This window comes from Enoplosus armatus, chromosome 6, assembly GCF_043641665.1.
Source record: "Enoplosus armatus isolate fEnoArm2 chromosome 6, fEnoArm2.hap1, whole genome shotgun sequence".
Classification (NCBI taxonomy): Eukaryota; Metazoa; Chordata; class Actinopteri; order Centrarchiformes; family Enoplosidae; genus Enoplosus; species Enoplosus armatus.
Window position 1 is genome coordinate 10458298 of NC_092185.1, and position 20869 is coordinate 10479166.

The following is a 20869-nucleotide window of genomic DNA, read 5'->3' on the forward strand; positions in this document are numbered from 1 at the left end:
GAGACTGACTGCATGCTCGATTGGCTGTTAGTGTAATCTGCAGGCCCAGACGCACATGGAACAACGGGAGCCACCCAGGCCTTTATTTGACTCTAAGATGGAATAAAACGCTCACTGATGGATGATATGGCATGCAAATATATATGCACACAGACACACACAAATAATGACTCTCATAAAAAAACTCTCGCCTGTCATCTATCCACCCAGCGGAAAACACAACTCCTTCTCCTGAGGAAAATTATCCAGAGTGGGTGGCAAATTAGACTTAGATGAATTAAACATTCAGAGAGTGATTTTTCAAGTCTAAATACTAAAAACAACAAGCCCGCCTCGTCTCAACATCTTGTTGCACCGATACACAGGGCTACCTTCAAGCTCCTCCGCTCTCTGCTTTTCGGATTTGTTCAACTGTGTGCCGAGGCACACCTGAGAGAGACAGCGTGAATTGTCACAACAGTGGGATAAAAGACAGTAAAGGGGAGCATGAACAGACCTTGTACTCTCATGTGAAGCTCAAGTGGCCCTCTTCACAGCCTCTTGCCACATCTGTACGAAGCTGACAGGATCTCGTATTTCTCTGAGAGCTAGACACTCATTTGTGAGAGTGCAGATGGCTTTCCATAGTGGCCACTTTTACTGTGATGCTCAAGATCAGCCACCGTCCTCCTCGTAAACAGCACCAACCTGTAACACATTCTTGCTTCACAGGAGATAATTTTACTTTTTCCTGGTGAATATCAAGCAGAAAATGCTGCCGTCCTCCTTTATTTCATTACAACAATACATTATTGTCAATGGTATTATTATTATTATTGTTATTGTTTTAAACATGCACTGGTGTCAAAACGATGATAATTTGGCACTAAAGAGCTCAATGTGTTCCAGTAAAACATGGCATGCCGTGGCATGACTGATCCACATTAAATACAGTTTCTTTGTCAATGTCATTATAAAATGTTTCCACTATCAGTTAGATTCATTCAGTCACAGCTCAGTGTTTAGTGCCACAACAATGAAAATAACTATCAATTAAGGTATACAGATTTTAAATTTGGATTGGTGTATCCCTACTTTAGACATTTTTTTCACCTTCTGCAATCACAAGCTCACAGTAGTTTTACATTCTTGTTCTTAGCTGCAGGAGCAGAAACCTCCATTGTCCTCTCAGGCTGCAGCTGACAGGTTGTGCATACTGAGACTCATTCATGCAAATCACTACTGCACCAAGCATAACCTCTCCCATCAATGAAGGGGCTCTTGCTGACATTATGCTTTTTGTTGTTTTTTTTGTCGCACCACTCTTGGCAAACTAATATCATGCGTCAAATCTCAGGACACCGGTCATCTCTAAGAGGCCAGAAGCTGGTGCATCTGGCAGCGATCATCATATTATATTAAACATTGCTTAAAACATGGAACTGAAGTGCACTATTTAGTCTGCTGGTGAACTTCTTAACCCTGTCTGTATGCTTTATACTTATGTTTTATTTATTCATGACTCACTGTCTGTCGGAGTTAACTGCTTTTTTTGTTTAAACAGAACAACGTACAAAGTGGATACTGAGGCTGTACATATACAGTGGTTAAGTACTGTTTATATAAGGCGAAAACAAGCTGTTACCAAACAGTGATTCTGTCTGCTACACACACAAAGCCTGAAGGGCACGACAGCTCTTCGTTTGAGGATCTTTTTACTTTTTACTGAATACATTACATGTGACATTATCCAAAGTCATCCTTCCAGTCAAATTAATACACCATAAGTATTACCTCAATCTCCTAAAGCTAAATCCCAGAGGGATGGGATCCATGAATCGAGCTGCCTTATGAAAATCAACTGCAGCACAAATCCAGTTTGTATGAACACTGAAAGCAAAAGGCTACAGTCAACCTTGGAATAAACCTTGGCCTGATCACGGAAAACAGCAACACAATCCCAACTCCATGATGAGCTGTGATGTTTCTTTCCCCAAAGCATCAGAGCGAGAATACTGTAGACGGTATCTGGAAAATTCCTAGTTAGAGAAAATTAATATATTAAGTACAGTTTATTGATTGTATGTGTAAGTGCTTTCTTATTTATTTGATGGAGAACCGCATAGCAGGAACATTTATAATGACAGCAAGAAACTAGTTGTCACTATGCCCTTAAAATCATTTGGATATCTCGACATAAAAAACAATCATCTGTATCTTGAACAGCAATGGCCACACTGAAAACATCACAGAAGCAAGATCCCACTGAGCACACTGAGTAGTAGTAAATCTGCTGAGGAGACAAATAAGACACGAGACACTGAGGCATGGATGGAGGAAAAGGGGAGGTGGAGGGGAGGAAGGGCAATCATTAGCTCAAAAAACCCTGCAGTGAAGCTGTGCGCAGCAGAACCACAAGCCTGATGATACAGACAGAGAGAAAGAGGTGACCCGTGGAGCAGATGAGGGCGGGATGAAAGGGAGAAATAGCAGGAGGACAAAGGGGAGAAAGGAGAAATACTGTATGTCTCATAAATTAAACGGCTCACTCTTTCTCTTGAAAAATGCTCCCTTGCAGGACATCAAAACTTAAGTGAAGCAATGAAGACTGAACTGAGAGTTGAAGATTAAATTATCTCCCTTTTTCTGTCAGTACTGACTGTCACTGCTCTGTTGGCTGGTTGGCCAACACAAGAGAGTCACGGCTGTCAGACCACGTCTGGTTTCAGCTTAGCACCTGGCCTGAGTGCTGGTGACACCCACATTATTATTAATCTCCATCACAAAGCAACTTTTGTATTGGAGGGCGCAACCGAGGATTATTCACAAGTAACAGCATTATTGGACTGACAAAGATGAAATAGACACATGCTGTGTTAATCATTTTATGACATAAAATATCTTAAACAATATCCCACATAGCTGATAACAGAATAAGAATCAAAATGCACAGAAAAATACTGCAGATCACTAAATTTTCAGCCTGCTAAGTCAACAAAAAGTGCAGTTCTGCTGTTTTTCACTGTGAGTGTCGTAGTACGAGCATTTCCCTGTGTTTCCTCATTAGTCTGCAGAGGCAAAGGGCCTTGAAGTACAGAGTGAAACAAAGGCTGGATTCTCTTATACAGCAGAGAGCATTGAGGCCCAAAGACAAACAGGACCAGAGCAATAAGGGGAACGTAGAGAAGAGAGGACAAAAAGTAAAGTCTGACTATGGATAGCAGCACAGTGACATTCAAACTTTGTGAAGGCACGCAGGTCAGTAATACAAGTGCAAAAATAGAGCAAGCACATAATAATAAATAGTAAATAATTACAATTAATTTCAATTTCAAATTCCAACACTGCAAACTTTTTGTAGAACAATCTTCCCAAACAATGTACTCTGTGCGATGTAAAATCCCTAGACTAAAAATTCAGTTACAAAGACATCATTTCCTTCTCCTTCTTTTAAATTTGTATTTGAAAACCGTAGAATAAACCAGGCAGAAAACGTATTACAGTTATATCACAACTGATATAAAATCATATTTTTGTGCCCTCCATTAGCTGTGATTGAACATGCTATGGTCCCAAAACAAAAACATTAGGGCAGTTACACAACAATAATTGCTCTGCACAAAATGTGTCTGATTATAAAGGCTGTTACGTTGTCCTCCTACACTAAATGCTGCGCTTGATATAACATTGCAATTAAAATTCTGTTTGATACCAAATTGTGCTCGCAAACTTTTGAGGTCAACATTTGAAGACAGCTCTAATCTGATTAACTCTCCGGCTAGAGGTGGTACATCACTCCTGTGCATCATGACTGCAGGTTAAAAACACCCTTTATTATCTGTAATTGATCAAAGCTCGACACTGTTTTTCCCCTTTTAAAGTAGTTAAGATATCCGAGGCTCTCCCTTTTGCAATCCCCATCAAGAGTTGCACTGCACCGTGTTAATTCATTTATGAGGTCAGTGAAGTATATAAATATTACCAACAAGCTGTGCAATCTGTTTGCATTACTATGGCTGTAGGCTATCTCCTTTAAAAGTGAACCTCGGCCTGATAGGGGAACAGGGTCAGCGACACTGCTCTGCTCCTGTCCTCTTCTCTTATTAGCAGACAGTCACCACAGGAACATATTGCTCTGGAAGGAGGTTTAATATTCATGCTTCCAGGTGGAGCATAACCTCAGGCCCCTCTCAGTTTCTCTTTGTCACACAATACATCCCAGACAGCACAATGGAAGGCTCAGCAGACTGCTACCGACACACTGACAGACTGCCTGCCTGCTCTCCATCCAGCCCACACACACACACACACACACACAAACACACGCACACACACACACAAACACACAAACACACACACACACACACACACACACACACACACACACACACACACACACACACACACACAAAGAGATACTGGGGAATATGAGAGGGCAATTTGGTGAGACAAACCCAAACAGGCTCTGCACCCACATTTAGTGGCCTCTGCATCCTGATACAACAAGCTGATGACGTTTCTGAAGGAGAAAAGTGTTTATGTGTGTGAGCTCATGTTTCAACGAGTGCATAACAAAAGAGTAATTTGCCATCTCGTCTTCAGCTAAGCTCTTTCATGAATCCCAGTAAGCCAATGCAGGTCAGGCTAAGTTTAATTTCCCTGTAATATCAGAGTTGTGTGTGAGACAGCAATGAAACACAAGGGTGAAGAAGTTTAATAACAGAGCAGCAGCCCTTTGCAACCTAGACTCGAAGCATCGGCCCTTTGGCCATTAACAACAGGACGTGACTGATAAAGTAAAACTGGCAAGTGGCTGCTCCCACATATCAAATCCCCATGAAAGAGATTGGAGAGGGCTGCAAGCCGGCGTTGTCCTGCCCCGCTCTGCTGTGTAGATAGACGCTACAGTGATCTAATCCTTAATCGCAACCAGCCATGTGCCACAGGTTCAGCCAATCGTGATGCTGGTGCACAGTGATGCTGGTAAACACAAGTGACGTTCTCCTGAGGTTACCCCTCATGAAACATTCAGACCTAGCACACATTTTAATCATTCATATGAAGGATAGCAACAGTGTGTCAGCCGCCGTGAGCTCTGAACACACACACACACCTGCTCACAGACACATACAGAAGTATACACTCTGTCAACCCTGGCTGACATATTGTGTGCCTAGTAGACCTGGTGCAGGACAACTTCTGAAGGTCCTGACAGTGTAAAGTCAGCAAAGACCTGCAGTCACCAGGGATCTCTGAAGTGTCACACTGGACACTGCAGCTAAAACTGTAGTAACATCTTTGCTGAGCCAGCTACATTCACTAATGAAGACCTTGAGACACAGCTACATTTTTATATGATCAAATACTCAAATACATTGGTGCAGTCTGTAATGACAAAACACAAGCAAGTCACTAAAAACAAAAACAGTGAAAATCTATTGCATTTAGAGCTGGATATCAAACCTTAATACTTTTTTGGTAGCTCCCAAAATGTGTCTGTGTCAAAAGTACCAAAATCTGCCATTGAATGTGTGGTCAGATTTGTTAATGTATGTACTTATACTTTGATCACATTCTTGACAATTTTATTTAAGCAGTTATTGACAACATTTAATTATTTTTGCATAGAACTTTGGTTTGTTTGTTGAATGAAAAGAAGGATTTAAAAAAAAAAAACTGCCTATGCTTTTTACTGATTTTGGTATAATGATTGGATGACAATAATTCAGGCCTATTTCATAGCAGACATTTTGACTTGTCATATTATGAAAAGCACAGGTGTTACTAATAACACTAACATAGGCTCTGTTCTATTCAAGTGTCAGCATGCACAATACCACCACTGAAGCAGCTAAATGGAATTCAGCCATCATTCATTTTATTATTTACACCTGTGCTTTTCATACTGGGACATGTCAAAATGTGAAAAAGGCCTTTTAGTACCAAAACTAAACAAAATGTAAACCCAGCCCTTACTGCACTTGCCAATTTTCTAACACATCTATTCAGCTATTCGTGTGAGCTTTAACAGCAAGCACAGAATATCTACGGCGGTGACAATGACATCACAGGAGGTGCAAGACTGAATGTGTGTCAGGGGAACAGTGGGACAGTCCCAAGATCGTCCTGGTTGGTGTGGGCATGGCATCAGTCACCTCACCACCAGTGCCCTCCAATGGCATTCATGGAATAAATTACCTTCCTGTGAGTGCTAACGGCCAAGTCTTTGTCAGGGCTTTTGGAAGGGCAATCCTGACCAGTGAGAGATCTCACATTTTGTTAGAGTGACTGTGGAGTCACCGTAGCAACAGCTGAGACCCCTCAATACACACACTCACAGGCTCCCATCCCCCGGGAGTCTCCTCAACAAGATGTCAGCAGACCTCAAGAGAACTTGTACGGCATTGATTTTGGTCACAGCAGTATCGAAAGGGTAGAAAGTACTACACTAACTCTTAATTATCTTCTTGTGTACATTTCTACGTTTGGGTTGAAGTTACACTGCCCTGAAAGCTGGTGGTTGTGGTTCCCCTAAACAAAACAGTTATTAGAAAACCAAGGGAAATTACAGGTTTCACAGGGTGTAAGCTATAATTAACTCTGTATCTGGAATAGTGTAGGCCAGATCACTGTGCTGACAGCCATTCAATAAATCTGTAATTAATTAAAAGCACAACAACAACAAAACACTGGAGGTTTTTCAGATTGCGTAACAGATTTAAACTAGTGAATGAGAAAATAAGTCCACTCTATGTCTTACATCATCACACTTTTTCATTATCAGCATTTAAAAAAATAACAATCAGCAAAAACATGACAAAATTCATCGGGGCTTGGGTGGAGGGGGGCTTAAACACACCATACTCTTTCGATAAAAAAAGGCTGCTCAAAAAGCCGAACAATCCTTTCAGGGATAAACAATAGTTTCCCCATGTCTGTAGTCTTTCTCGCTCTCTTTGTGCCTCCTCTCACCACACAAAATTCACAATACCTTTTCAACAGTTTTACTGTGACAACAGACATGCAGACGCTTGGAGATCCAGAAGAAATATTGGCAACTGACTGCTCAACAGTGGCATATTTGAGGCTTCTTTATATGCACAAGCGAGGAGACAGACTTTTAAGGCAAACCCGGGATAAACAACCTGCATTAAGATGTCTTCAGACTCATCAATAATGCATCTGATGGAACTAAATTAGAATAACGTTCGAGCTTCAGGAGCAGACCCACAAACAAATGAGAGCGTATGTTGCATTCTTAATGGGCGAATCCACTTGGTATTGTCTTTGATTAACTATTTTCTTTACATGTGATTTATCTGTTACTCAGAGATGTAAATGTAAAATATAAAAATGTGAGGCACTGCTGACTCTCTGCTGCAACATTGCATTAAAATCGGAGAGCAGAGGAGGCCTGAGGGCAACAGAGGATTTCAGGCACTTCCATCAACCTGCAGCTAGATGAGAGCTAAATCTAAAGGGCTGCGTAGTGATGAGTGCTCACTTTTTCCTCCCCCAAACATAGTGGAAAGATCCATAATTCATTAAAGCAAAACTTAAGTTCATGCATTACAGCTAACACTGCTTTAAAAAGATGGACACATTTTCTGCCCTTCCACTGAAAGCCCTCCACGCTCTGCTGTGGTGCATGCATATTTTGTGTTTCTAATTTCTGCTGAGGATGTTTGTGCTGAAGGTGGCTTTATTAACACAGACACCGTGTGGATGTCCCTGGCACTGAAGAAGTTGACACCTGGTTCAATGTCAGAGAAAGGAGGAGGCTAACATGAGCAAATCTGAAGTTGGAGCCATTAAACAGTTTAGGGAAAAGATCAGAGAGTAACGAAAACAGGTCTAGTGGGAATAAAATCTCAGCACACTGGAAACAGGATAGGAAGGTGAAAAGAGAAAGGGGGAGAGACAAGAGAAACCGAGAATATATGACCTAGTTATGCCTCTTACTCTGCATTCCCTAGTCTAGGTGTCCTGGTATCCTGGGTGATTTTGGTATCTGGCAGGCCAGAAGCTTGAAAGGAAGGAAGGGCAAAGTTTGAACAAAATGAGGAACATGCTCCAGCGGCGTGGTTAGTCAGGTGGGTTAGCATGCTCCCTCAGGGCCAGGTTAGACAGAGAGATAGTCAGGATGCCAGACAGTCACAGCAGAGCCAGAGCATTCTCCTCTTTCACTCCACTCCCCTCCTTCCAGCCTGCTGACGTCAGCCACCCAGACCACACGACTCTGCTGCAAACAGCACACCTGCTGGCTTCACAGTCCATCTGGCCCAGCTCCATCTCTGGCTCAGCTCTCCAAGCAGAAATGCAGGTCTGTTTACAACCTGGCCACAGTCACGATCCTAAAGTAATTTGCAGTATCTATTTCACGCTTGCTCATGGGAGAAAAGAGGAGCGGTTGCAATATAGCCTGCTGATGATAACAGATATCAAAGTGACAAGAATCATGTGTGTCTTATTAATGTTTCATTGTTTCACGTTGCAGGTTAAATGTTTCCTTGGTATGTCGTGCAGCGGCTTCAATGTGTCTACATGTTGCTGCCTAATCAGAATTCCCTAAGGATTTCCTTACAACCCTTTCCTACAACTGTACAGCATGCACAAAGAGAACAATTTTGTGTTGTAATTGATGTGACAGGCCCTCTCACCTACTTTTTTACGAAATCAGCATGAACATAAAACTGCACAACCATCAAAGCAATGCGTGTAGTGGTGAGACAAAAGGCAGAGAAAGACATTTTTAATTCCAGTTTTAATATCTTTACAAGCAATATGTCTCAGCAGACAATATCAATAGTTTTCCACTGTGGTGAGTGACCATTCTTATGGAAGAAAATGTCATTCATGCACATACGGATGCTGTAGTCACAAAATTATAACATTCAATCCTGCAACAACATCACATAGCACATTTGAGCTTCTACCTGAGTGGATCTGCAAGAGCTACATTGTGTAACTTAGTAGGCATGTTCTCCAGAGCAGCAATGGGATACCCCATGTGCATTATTGATGTCAGGGGTTCAAGGGAAACTGCATGAGCAACAACACTAAATGACGAACCAACAAGCAATAATCTAGCGAGCAACACTACCTCAAGCTAAGAGACAAAGTGACACAAAATAATCCTGCCAAAACGTCCATGTAGTAAAATGCTTTTGACATCCCATCAGCTTGAGCTTGAGGGAAATGCCATGTCTGTCCTACATAGCTCCCTGACATCTCAAAGCCTGCCATCAAATTCACTCATGTATTCTGGCAATAGTGGGTCATGTGATAGAAATACATTCCCCTGAATCAGCCTTATTATTTGAAATTACAGAAATAACTACATAATTCTACTCAGGGTCTATAATTTCCCTTGGTATACACCAGCAGCGGGACATGCAGGCACTTGCTGTCCCCTCTGCTCAAACACTCGCTCTTCTGTCTGCCAGGTCAGACACAATCGCAGCGCTATTCAGTGCTGTAGTGAATAAACTGTGGTCGACAGGTGACTAACCTGAATGGTGCACGTATATTCCGTATCGTCCAGCAGTCTGACGGTGCAGCTGTATTCCCGCTCAAGATTTCTGATGCTGCCACTCATAAATCGGCTCAACATCTTCTCGGAGAATCGCTGCTCTGCGTCTAGGACCAGAACAATAAACTCAACACCAGCGTGCAAGTGAATGTCACATTGACCACAATCCCCGGTCCCCTAAACGACCAGCAGCCACGGATTCAGCCGCCGAGGCGTGCACCATTGTTGTCCCGTTAAGTTTTCGTGCAGTGGGCCCGTGCTAAGAGCAGAATCCAAGGATGCCCGCATCCAGACCCAGAGGCAGCTCAGCGTTGTTGTGTGTCTGTGGTAGAGTCGAGGATTATCTCTCACCATTCAACGCGGCCACTTGAGCGAGCGGGCGGGACCCAATGAAAACTGACGTCAAAGTGAACCAACGGGAATGTGTGGCTTTTTCTCTGCGCTTTAATATCCAATATTGTTTTTCTCACGCCGCAGTTTGTCCTGGCACACAGCTACCCAGGTCCGGAAAATATTAAAATATTCAAAATTGGCTTCTGTTAGACAAATGTCTTCTATACACTTACAATTAAATATAGGGTCGTATTTTATTCATATTGCAAAACTACTGGGTGACTGCAGTGTCTTACCCCATTTTCTAACAAAAGCTGTGGTGATAAGATGCATCCAATCCAGAAAACCAAGGCTAGGCTTCTTTGGGCTGAGAGGTATTAATGAATAATTAGGGGTGTGATTAAGTCTAAATACAATATATCTTATGTCCCCTTAGTTAATCCTGTGGGGAGCTCCTGAAGCAATGCCTGAATAGAAAATATCTGTAGCTGGCCTCAGGTGTCATAGTACTCTAATGGGTTTGTTTAAATGTACATAGTTTTGTCAAACTTGAGGTAAGCTATCCTGAAAAGGGGGACAAGACATTGTTTATAATAACTCTTCCTGTCATGTTGGGTGAATATTAAATGTATTTGACTGCCACCTGCAGGCCAGCCATCGTTAGTGCGCTTTAAACATCCATCAGTGCCCCACGTGTGTGAAAATCATCCATGTGAAGGCAGCAGTTTGGTGTGAGGACCCTCTGGGGTCTCTGAGGATCTCCAGAACTATCAACTTTCACATTAAATAGGAGTTATTGTGTGTCGGTGTTGGAAATATTGTAAATAAAATCCTAAAAGAAGCCCTTTTCTACTTCTCTGCCGTGACCCGGATTCGAACCGGGGTTGCTGCGGCCACAACGCAGAGTACTAACCACTATACGATCACGGCGAGCTATTGGGGACTGGTGTAAGGGGGTGACATTTTGTCTGTAAGTCCTTTACAGGTCACTTCACAGGTAGCTTATATCATTATAAAAATAAGGAAGCTTTATGGTCCGTTACCTCGTAAACACATCGACTTTGCAACCTTGGAGGCTACACTTACCAAATGAAGCAAGTTTAGAAATGTAACGGTAACGTTAGCTATCGTAGTTAGTAGCTAAGTAAGCTTACTTACTTATTGGTGGATCAAAATTGCCAATATCTAAAGTCTAAAGTAAAGTGTACACATCAAGTCTTACATTAAAGTTAATGATACAGTCTCGCTGTATCTCGTCTCGTTTTGCTCCGACATAACGCAGACACTAGCTTGCAATTTTTCAAGATGCTCTTTAACGCCATGCTAAGTTACCTTAGCCGAGTTAAGTCGCTCTAGGTTATATGTATTCTTTTAGGTTTCTTCTTTTACTCTTAAGACTACACTGAAACCCCACATAGGAAGTAGGCTTATCGAGTTTACTTACTCACTCACTTGCCATAACTAATCTTGACGTTTCTGATCATTTTTGTCCAGGTATCCTCACATATTAAGGGTAGTAAATGTAAGTTAGTCTTTAGTCATGCAATGTGTCAAAGTAGCATGCACGCAATTATTCCCTTTCTCTCTCAGTCAGGTTTTAAACAAACCAGCATTCAGCACCATAATTGTTTATTTACATGTAATCTATTAAATCACAAACGTTGTAATCCATTCAAAGAGTAATAACATATAAACAGTTGATTTGACAGTCAGACAGATAATTATAGATTGGCAGGTCTCATAAGACTGACAATCAAAATAGTCATTCCATAAATTATTAACAGTAATAGTCTTTATTTGATAAATTAGGCTAGCCAGCTTGCCACTGATGAAAAAGTAATGTTTTTAAAGTATTATACAATGTGTGATTAAATCAGTGGTTAGAAAAAGTAAGTGTTAATGTTTCTACAGTGTTGAGCTAAGAATTGAAGGCTGGTAACGCAAACCAAACACAAACCTCAGTCATTCACTCATTCATTCATTATCACCAACCACAGACAAGCAAGATGCTCAATCAGCAACTCAGTAATTCCTAATCACAACAAAAGTTTAAAATTAAAAAAAAAACAAAAACAGAAAATGTCTAATGTTGAAAAGTGAAGTCTTGCAGTTCACTCTCATCATTCTCTTCAGGTTCGTTGCTCCTTGGAACTGCAACTTTAGCAGCGCACTCTGCCTTTCTGGTGAAAGGGCGACATGGACCAGCCGGAGTCTGATGCAGCACTGGTTTGCTGCTTGAAATGTTGCCCATACTTTGAGCAGAAGCACCGTCTTGTTTCTTGGCTGTTGTTGCATGATTCCTCCTGTACAGTTTACAGGACGCCACCAGAGGCTTTCCTATGTCCACCTGTTGGCTTTCTGTCTGGCGCAGCTTACTGTCCATGTGAGTATAGTGTAGATCCACCTTGATGACCAGCGATTCCTAACAAAGGCAAAAGACAATCAAAATATTTTCACATTTATTGTACAGACCGTGATTTGTTTTTAAATAACACTTCATAGGAACAGAATTGTGACATATATCATTGACTGCATACCGTAAGCTTTTGAAGAGCACAAAGTCGCAGAGTACAGTCTGGGTTATCAGATTTCTTAAATAGTAGAGAATCCATCTCCTCTGACCTGCCAGGGCCGGAAAATATGTCTTCCATCGGCTAAGGAATCAGAGCATAAAAGGTTTTGTCAGCATCATCAGATTTTTTTAATCCACTATATCAAAACATGTTTAAGTTCACTCTCAATAAACATGTCCTGCATTTATGCTGGTATGGCACTGACTCACTGGTAGACATGCACTGTAACACTGATGCATTCATAAATCAGCCACTAGATGTCAGTATGGCACAACACTCTGCAGTGGAAAGCGTGCATGTGTTATACTAAGAGAAGTACAGCAGATTATTATTAATACTTCCTGCTTTGTCTTTGTGGTTGCAGCCGACTGGAAGTCTATATATGGACAGAACTTCCTCAGACATGTGAAACGTGGGTGTGAATGGTCATCATTGAGAAATTCTTGCTGGCTAATGGAAACTGACGGCGTTCTATGGTGAACAACATGGAATCTATGATGCAAATACAACTTGCAGTTTTTAAACCCAATGTTGAGTTTAGTAACTCTTACAAAAGAAAGTCAGACTTCAGTGAGGTGCCAAAAAACTGAGGGTAGTTATGTACTAGTGGAAAGGTGACATTTCTGTATGCTGTACATTTATTTTTTTTTAACTCTGGTGTGTCTTGATCAAAAATGAAAATGCTTTGGTACAAGAATGTCACTGTAAAGATCTATTGTGCTTCCTGTATGCTTCCAACAAAACTTGACAGGAAGTCTAATAGTTTTAAGTAAAAAATTAATATTTACAGGTGTGCTACTCAGAGTGACGGTGCAGTCCTGGGTTCGGGGGCCTGTAGTCTTTACAGTGGCAAACGCCACCAAGACATTAGAGAACAAAGCTGAGAAGCTGACTTCCACTCCTACTCCGCAACGGAATGTCAGCCGCTTCTTCCGTGGTAGCTCTGAAAGGAAATATGAGAAATATTGTTTTAAAAATTGGGTAAAAATAGTATGCTCAATAACTGTATTTTTGTATTATTATGGTATTAAATTGCTGATGTAGAGCAGCTGATTTTGGCAAGCCTTTGATTAACCACATTAGGGACTTTTCAGCCTCTCTGTTAAATTAAGCCGCAGACGTTTATCTTTCATGTAGTCTGAAGGAGATGTCAAGATTCCATTTTAAAACGGTTTAAGTAAATTTGAGGAAGTTATGAGGTGTCAAAAGACAACTTCCTTCCATCAGACACAAAAAAAAAACACTTTAAAATGAACCATTTCCCTGTTTTGATTTATCAAATACAATGAGTAGCTTTTTTTTTGAGTCGTGCTGAAAATATCACATTAAACCTCAATGCCTGCACTTAGTTGTCACATGCTGGAGTGTAGGAGGTGTGAGGAGGAGTAAACAGCACAATCTCTATTCTCTATCTCTCGCTCAATGTGACATCAAGAAATGGAATTGTGTGTTACTTGAAGGAAAATTAACTATATTTGGGCTGTGGATATATTTTATATATGCGATTTGACCTGGAATGTGATAAACAGGAAAAAACATGTAGGTTTTGGGGAAACTCCAACTCACCATTTGCTTGTCTCCAGCAGGCATCTCGCAGTTGTAGTTCTCTTGTGTGGCCGGTGGCCCGAACTGGGTCTGTAAGGGATCGAGGTTCCTTCAGGGTGTGTTTGATCTCCACCACCTGCTTGCCTATGACTAGAGGGTCTCTGCCTAGATCTTTTGTGGAAAGAGGGAGAAATGTGGGTAAATATGATGCCTGTAAGATCTGAGGACAAGACCATATTTTACTCCACTTTGACTCTATTTTGAGAAAATCCACACTTCATTAACTACTTCATTAAACTTTTATAATATCTTTACTAACTACATGAGCCTGAGCACGCACACTCTTTTGATCATGGGTCTGCCTGAGTTTTGCAATAGCAGGGAGAGAGGAATGAGTGAGTTTGAGAAAAAGTTCATCAGATCCACATGGCTGGCTTTGAGGAACTTAGGGGAATTTGAAAAATGAGATGGTTAATATTCACAGTAATTGACTGGACTAAATTAGTTTTGGGAAAACCCCTCCTCACAAGATTCAATACATGCAAACATTAATCATTACAAAGGTTAACAGTGGAATGGCTGGCCAGTAATGAAACAAAATAATTTAATATATATTTATGCTTGACTTTGGAGAATATTTGGCATCATGAATATTTAGGGCAAGCTGTCTACACTATGCTCCCTTAATGGATGAGCAACCAGCAGCTCATCATCAACATCTCTAAATAAGTCCCAGACAAGATGAGCAGAGGCTTGGGAATTTTTAAGTTACTGCCCATATTGCAGCTCTGGGATTTTATATAAAAAGTACAGAGAGGTAGGTAGAAAGGTAAAAAACGAATAACCAGTGGTTCATTTGTCCATCTAAATATGTCCACAAACACAGATGCCCTGCTGACAGCACTCAGTGTGCTGTCAGCAGGGCATCCTGTCCTGCTAGCGCTGATTTTGCGAGTGAACCCATGAGAGCAGTGGCAAGGGGTGCCCAAACGGCAGAGCAGCTGTCTTGAACTCTGCAGCTCTCGGGTTTCCTGCTGTTCTCTAGCCAACAGTGTGAATTTCCAGAGAATGAGGTCACATGCTAATTGCACCGCGAAAAAGTATTTTACCCGAGACCCATCAAACAGACAAACACGTTCTCAAGACGGAACAACTTGATAACTCCCCACCCCGTGCTCAGTCACAGCTATACTTACAAGTCCTGAGTAAACAACACTAAAAAGAGTTGCTAACGATTATAAAACACCAAAGAACAACCTGTTCCCTTCAGATCTGTTTACCCTCAGTCTGGAAGAACTGTCAACCTACTGAAGGGATAAAAGTCAAAATAAAAGCTGAAAAGGCTTTGTACTCGTTGGGCTTTGAGGTGATTTGAAGTAGATTATGAGATAATCTCAAACACAAATGATTTTGGTATCGGCCATAAATGTGTTCAGTTGAAACGATCACTTCATCTGTGTTGGACACATGCCCTCTCGCCTACTAAAAAAAACACAGCATGGTCGAAACTAAACCGATCCTTGTTACAGCATCGTTTTAGATTAGACCAAAACCCCTGCCTTGTTTGAAATACTTACCCTCAGACACCTTCTCTAAGACGTGTGTGACTTTCTCGGACTGTAGGATGTGCTCGTTCAAGTACTTAGTGAAGATTCCAGTACTTTTCCCCCCGTCCTGGACCTCAAACGCTTCAGCATCTTCACATCTGCATTGGTTAATAAAGGAAATGCTCAAAAGCAGGTAGCAAAAGATTTAGTTCTGCTTTTCTAAAATATACATATGTAACTTTCCATCCTACAGCATGTTGACTGATTTGAAAAGATATTCTCAGGTCACAGGCCAATTGTAATTGTGTTAAATCAGTGAGTTGGTTTGAGTATCGGTTTGTGTATTTTGTAATTAAATATTTTTAAAACAACTAATAAATAGTACATACGTGGCATAACCGTAAACAGTGTTCCCACTGGGTCCCAATGGCATGATGGATGACGGTATGCAATCCTGATTGTACCTTTAGTGAGTAAAATACAGTTTTCAGAAGAATGAAGCAATGAAGCAAGCAGTATGTAATAGTTTGTGTAATAAAGTATGTATAATCATCAGTTTACAAATAAATGTGAAAATCCAAGTGTCACGGTCATCTCTTGGTGAAAGCAGAAAATGAATTACTGCACCCACCATTTTCTACAGGTATCCAGCAGGATTACACTCAGTGCAGTGCGTCTTTGCTGCATGCTGAGCATGATCCTCTGAACACAGACGCAGTTTTCAGGTCGGTACGGTTGTGGTGCATCAACAGCTACCAGGTAATTCCTCCCAGCACGCTCATACCCATGACCCGCATAATAGAAAAGACCTGTCAAGGGTAATAAAATACACGTTACAGCTGCAAGACCGCAAGAACAATAATCATCACATGTTGAACTGCACATATACAACAATCCTGGAGCAGCTTGGTTTCTTCCCAGTATGCAGTACAGTATACATATGCTTTCTCAATTTTCAGTCTTTGTTTCCTTATTAGCCAGAGACAGTAGAGAAAAGTGGCAGACAGTATCATTCTGACACAGCATGACAATTTTATTGTCATTGTTTTTTTATTTTATCTACACAATGTCATATTACAGCTCTGTGATTGACCTGTCTGCTGTTTAACAACAGTAGTGACTTCCCTGAACAATATGACTCGTTGAAGCTACTGTATATGCTAGTTATTAACCACTGAATGTTTTCATGCACTACAATGCCACATTTCCTTTTAACACTGTATAACTGATGACCACACACAGAGCGCCAGACGTTTAGCTGCCCTCTTGTAGCCCGCTACAAATACTAAAAATCAACCCCCTCAGAGTGCTACAAGCATTCAGGAAGTGCCATACTTGCATACAAAAAAAACGCCTACACTTCTTTTTACCCCTTATCTGCTCGCTCACACACACACATATGTCTAAAGCAAGACATACTATAAACCAGCCGTGAGTTCATGACCCATGACAGGTGGACAACAACAGATAAGAACATGACAAAGGAAGTTACAGTGTTATATTTATAGACAAATTATACTCACCATAAACTCCTCTGTCAAGGAGCTGAATGAACTTGTCAATAGCAGCCAGCATCTCCTCCCTTGTGAGATCCAGCAGGGAAACCACTCTGAAGCCAAGCTGCTGCAGGAGGTTAGCCAGCTCATGTACATCCATAACGGGGGCCATTAAGCCAGGGTGGTTGGAGTAATTCAGGTTGCCAATAAGTAGGGCAACTTTATCAGTGGCTAAAACAAAGATCAAAGTAGAATTCTGGTTAAGACATGCAAGGAAGTTTGAATACATACTGTGATTGTTGGATTGAGTTTCTGTCCATAAAACTGTACCTGTGAGTGCTGCAGGAGGAACCTGATCAGTTTGCACTAGAGGATATAACAAAGGAGAAGCACAAAATCAGTTTGGTTTATTTTGAACAAAAATCTGACCTAAAGTACTATCTATATACAGGGATGTACATTTCATCTATTTTTTGTTATATGTACTGTACATACCACAACATAAGTTACAAATGGGCGAAGCACTGCAAGAATTAGTTTCACTTTACATCACTTTCCTGTTGTGTGTCTGAGGCTCAGATCAAGTACTATTTGGAGTCTAAACAACTTCCTTTTTAGTTTGTAGAAATGGGAAAGTACCTCCCACATAATGGAAACAACTTAAAGCCTAAGTGCTAAGTCAGTGGAATAAAAGGAGTGTAAAGAAAAGTTATTCTTTGCAGCCCTTTCAGTGGAAATGAAGAAAAGTCAGAGAAAAATACAACATTTAAAAAAGTAGTTTCAGTTATGATTTACCAATGTCAACATCGACTGGTTCAGTCCATCTCTCTTGTAGCACGTTAGATATGGAGCACAGGTATGTTCCTCCATGTTTAGCTGTTGCACGGTCAATCTGCAAGTACCACAATAGATTATATTCCAACTTTTGTTTGTCCTTCTGGCTATTTCCCCACATGTAAGATTTCTCAACCATATATCAAAACATTGGCAAAATATTAACCACATTTTCTAAATGAATTACATTGTTGTTGAAGGAGTCAGTGAAATGACACATTAAATAAAGCACAGTGTAAACAATCACTATCAGCATTGAGGTAAGTAAACACTCGCTTGTCATCCTTCCCTACCTGCAGCGTGCCATTAGGCTTGTCCAGCAGTGGCTGTCCGTTTCGGTACCACTGATAGTGTGGAGTGGGGATGCCAAAGGCAGCACAGCGGAGAGTGAGTTTTGTACCTTGTTGGACTGTCTGGGGTTTAGGGTTGATAGCAATGTGCGGCTCACCCTGCCAGTGTAGTGGCAAACCTGATGATGTTTGAAAAGAAAAAGAAACAGAGAATCAAACCCACAGCAATAAACTAGCAATATGCATAAGACTGACGGGCAGAGGCTATGCTGCAAATATGCAAAACAAATGACACTATAAATCAACATGAGAATGACACAATGCATACCTGATTTATCAATGTCCAACACCTTCACTTTCACCCAGTCGCTGAACACGCAGTTACAAAAGTCGTCATTCACTCGGCAAACATAGAGCTGATTCTTTTTAGCTTTGAATGTCAAGTCTGCCTCAGTGCCACCACACACCTTGAAAGCAAAACAAAATAGTAATTAAGTAAAAACAGTACAGAAACATTTGTGGCAGTAGAAAAACATTTTAAAATATATTAAAATGACCTATTTTCCATAACTAGTTCATCCTTCATTTAAACAGCTGGTTTGTGTGTGGTTTATGTGCACCAGAATAAACATGTACAGTATAAACAAACACACAGACTTCTCATACACAGTAGACATCACCGAGACAGTCAAAATGTTTGAGTTTAAGGTTTTTAAAAAAAGAATGATACATTTTAATTTCAACGGGTTTTTTTGTAACTCACAGACATACGCACAAGTGAAATCCACACACCTCATTTTCATCGTCGGTGAACCACTGGTAGTTGAGGATACCTGTGCCCTCAGCACGGACGCTCAGAGTCACCTTATGGTTCACAGGTACACACACAGAAACAGGATGGCGCGCTATGATAATTTCTGGAACAAATCAAGTGAGAATATCAGTCATCTGAAATCCTACTCCTACTTTTTTCTTTTTTCTTTTTAAAGTCCCAGTGGTGTGGTGTCGAAATATGACATACCTCTGATCATTATTCTACAGGGGTTGGGGCGGGATCCAGTCATCAGTGCATTTTCTTCCTCTTCTAATAACGGATAGTAGGTGGTTGAGACAAAAATTCAAATTTGTATTTTTTAAAAACTCCCTATAGTACCGGCCCAAATAAAAAACAAAGATTAGGAAATCACTGTAAATTTGATGCCTGGCCTCGGCCCCTAACTTCTCATTTTTAGTGAAGTCCGCTTTAAATGTACACAGTCGTAATTTAGAGACTGAAAATGCTAAGTGTTCTAAATATCTATACACACAGATGTTTTAGTGCATACCTGCCGTCAGCCTCGTACCAGTTGAGCAGTTGTCGGACCTCAGCCTCAGTATGTTTTCCTTCTCTCAATCTTCATAACTTTAAGTTTCTCGGCGAAACTCTTCCCTTTCCCGGAACGAAACAGCGTGCACACGCACATTACCGGAAAGCCTATAATATGGGAGCATCTCATAGAACAAAAAGATTCTCTCACCTATAGTACACTAAAAAATTAGAAATATTTGCTTTGATTTTAAAATAACAATATGTCTTAAATTGAAAAACATCCAAACAGACCAACTCTGCGCCGGTTAAGTCGATGGGTATCATGCAAGTGGAGCCACTTTTCAGGACATTATGGTAATGAGCAATCTGGCCTCTTGTCAGCAGAGCAGCAATCACAGGCTGGGGTTGCCTTTAGAGAGTTACAAGGTTCAAATGTGCCTCTAAAACTGGACAAACTCACACTGAGATAGAGAAAGCAAAGGCTATTCTAGATTTAGCCTGGTTTGTGTTAGATAAATTACAAAGAGCAAGATAAAAGATACATTATTCTATTCTTGGCTTATTTACACAGAAAACAGCCTTGGTACATGACCTGTATACTGTATGTTGACTTTACAATCTGTACAGCATACGACACCCTCTATCCTCAGACCCTTGATTCGGATAAGGAAAAACTCCCCCTAAAAACTCCTTTAATAGTGAAGCAAACTGTTTTTTTTTTATCTTATTGAGCCTTTATTTAACCTGGAAGGCTTTTTCAAGAGTGTCTTGGCCAACAGTGAGATGCAGACAAACCAGTATAAGATGGAAATGCAATTATAAAGTCATGAATTAGATGTCTAATACAATTGTATAAAAGATTTCATTATTGAAACAAACTAAACATCACCGTAAAACAACTCAAGAACTGTCTAAAACCATAAAAACAAATAAGAACAATCAGAAACAACAACATAACTAACACATCAATATTCTAAAATACCCTTACATCATAAATCAAAGTATAGATCAGCTGAGCCTGTTTTTGTCTAATTGATGTGAAATGTGAGCAGCAAGTGGGTGTCTATGTTTTGACCATGTGTTGCAATACGAAGTGAGGGGGGCAGTCCTTTAGCAACTCTTGAGCAAAGCATAGGACGTAGACCATTGGTTGTCATCAGCTACATCATGAGCCATATTCCACAGACTAGTCCACATCCACTCCACTACAGTGTCTCACTAAGATGGGACACACTTTTTCCAACTTATTAAGAAATAGATCAAAACAAAGCAGTAATATTTTTTACACTATGACCACTGATGAAATGGCGGGTTTTTAGGAATGTGTTCTGGTTTAAATAGTTAGCTTTTACTCTAAATCCAGTTTAGTTTTTAGACTTCTTTGCTAAGTCTAAAGTCTAGTTTTGGAAAATCTGATGTGCTCTTGCACCT

At 40.7% G+C, this 20869-nt stretch overlaps 2 protein-coding genes and 1 non-coding gene across 5 annotated transcripts in view; all 3 read right to left on the bottom strand.

Annotated features, from left to right (window-relative positions):
• LOC139286558 (FERM domain-containing protein 5) overlaps window positions 1-9592 on the bottom strand; it is a 54161-nt gene extending 44569 nt beyond the window's left edge. For 2 of the 3 annotated variants that reach the window (XM_070907396.1, XM_070907395.1), the window contains exon 1: window positions 9491-9592. In XM_070907396.1, the coding sequence (XP_070763497.1) occupies window positions 9491-9592 (102 nt within the window). The remainder of the gene's footprint in view (window positions 1-9490) is intronic. The other variant, XM_070907399.1, reaches the window with a different exon arrangement.
• A 1110-nt stretch (window positions 9593-10702) lies between these two features.
• Window positions 10703-10774, bottom strand: trnah-gug (transfer RNA histidin (anticodon GUG)). Its single transcript has one exon. It is a non-coding gene; the product is annotated as a tRNA-His (tRNA).
• A 682-nt stretch (window positions 10775-11456) lies between these two features.
• Window positions 11457-19516, bottom strand: malt3 (MALT paracaspase 3). Its single transcript, XM_070907583.1, has 15 exons — window positions 19455-19516; window positions 19151-19213; window positions 18922-19046; window positions 18458-18596; window positions 18133-18308; window positions 17801-17897; window positions 17336-17371; window positions 17033-17236; window positions 16141-16318; window positions 15899-15973; window positions 15540-15667; window positions 13984-14133; window positions 13206-13360; window positions 12382-12498; window positions 11457-12266 (listed from the first exon to the last, which is right to left on the bottom strand). The coding sequence occupies exons 2-15, from the start codon at window positions 19191-19193 to the stop codon at window positions 11928-11930; spliced, it is 1962 nt and encodes a 653-aa protein (XP_070763684.1). The 5' UTR covers window positions 19194-19213; window positions 19455-19516; the 3' UTR covers window positions 11457-11927.
• Window positions 19517-20869: the final 1353 nt, after the last annotated feature.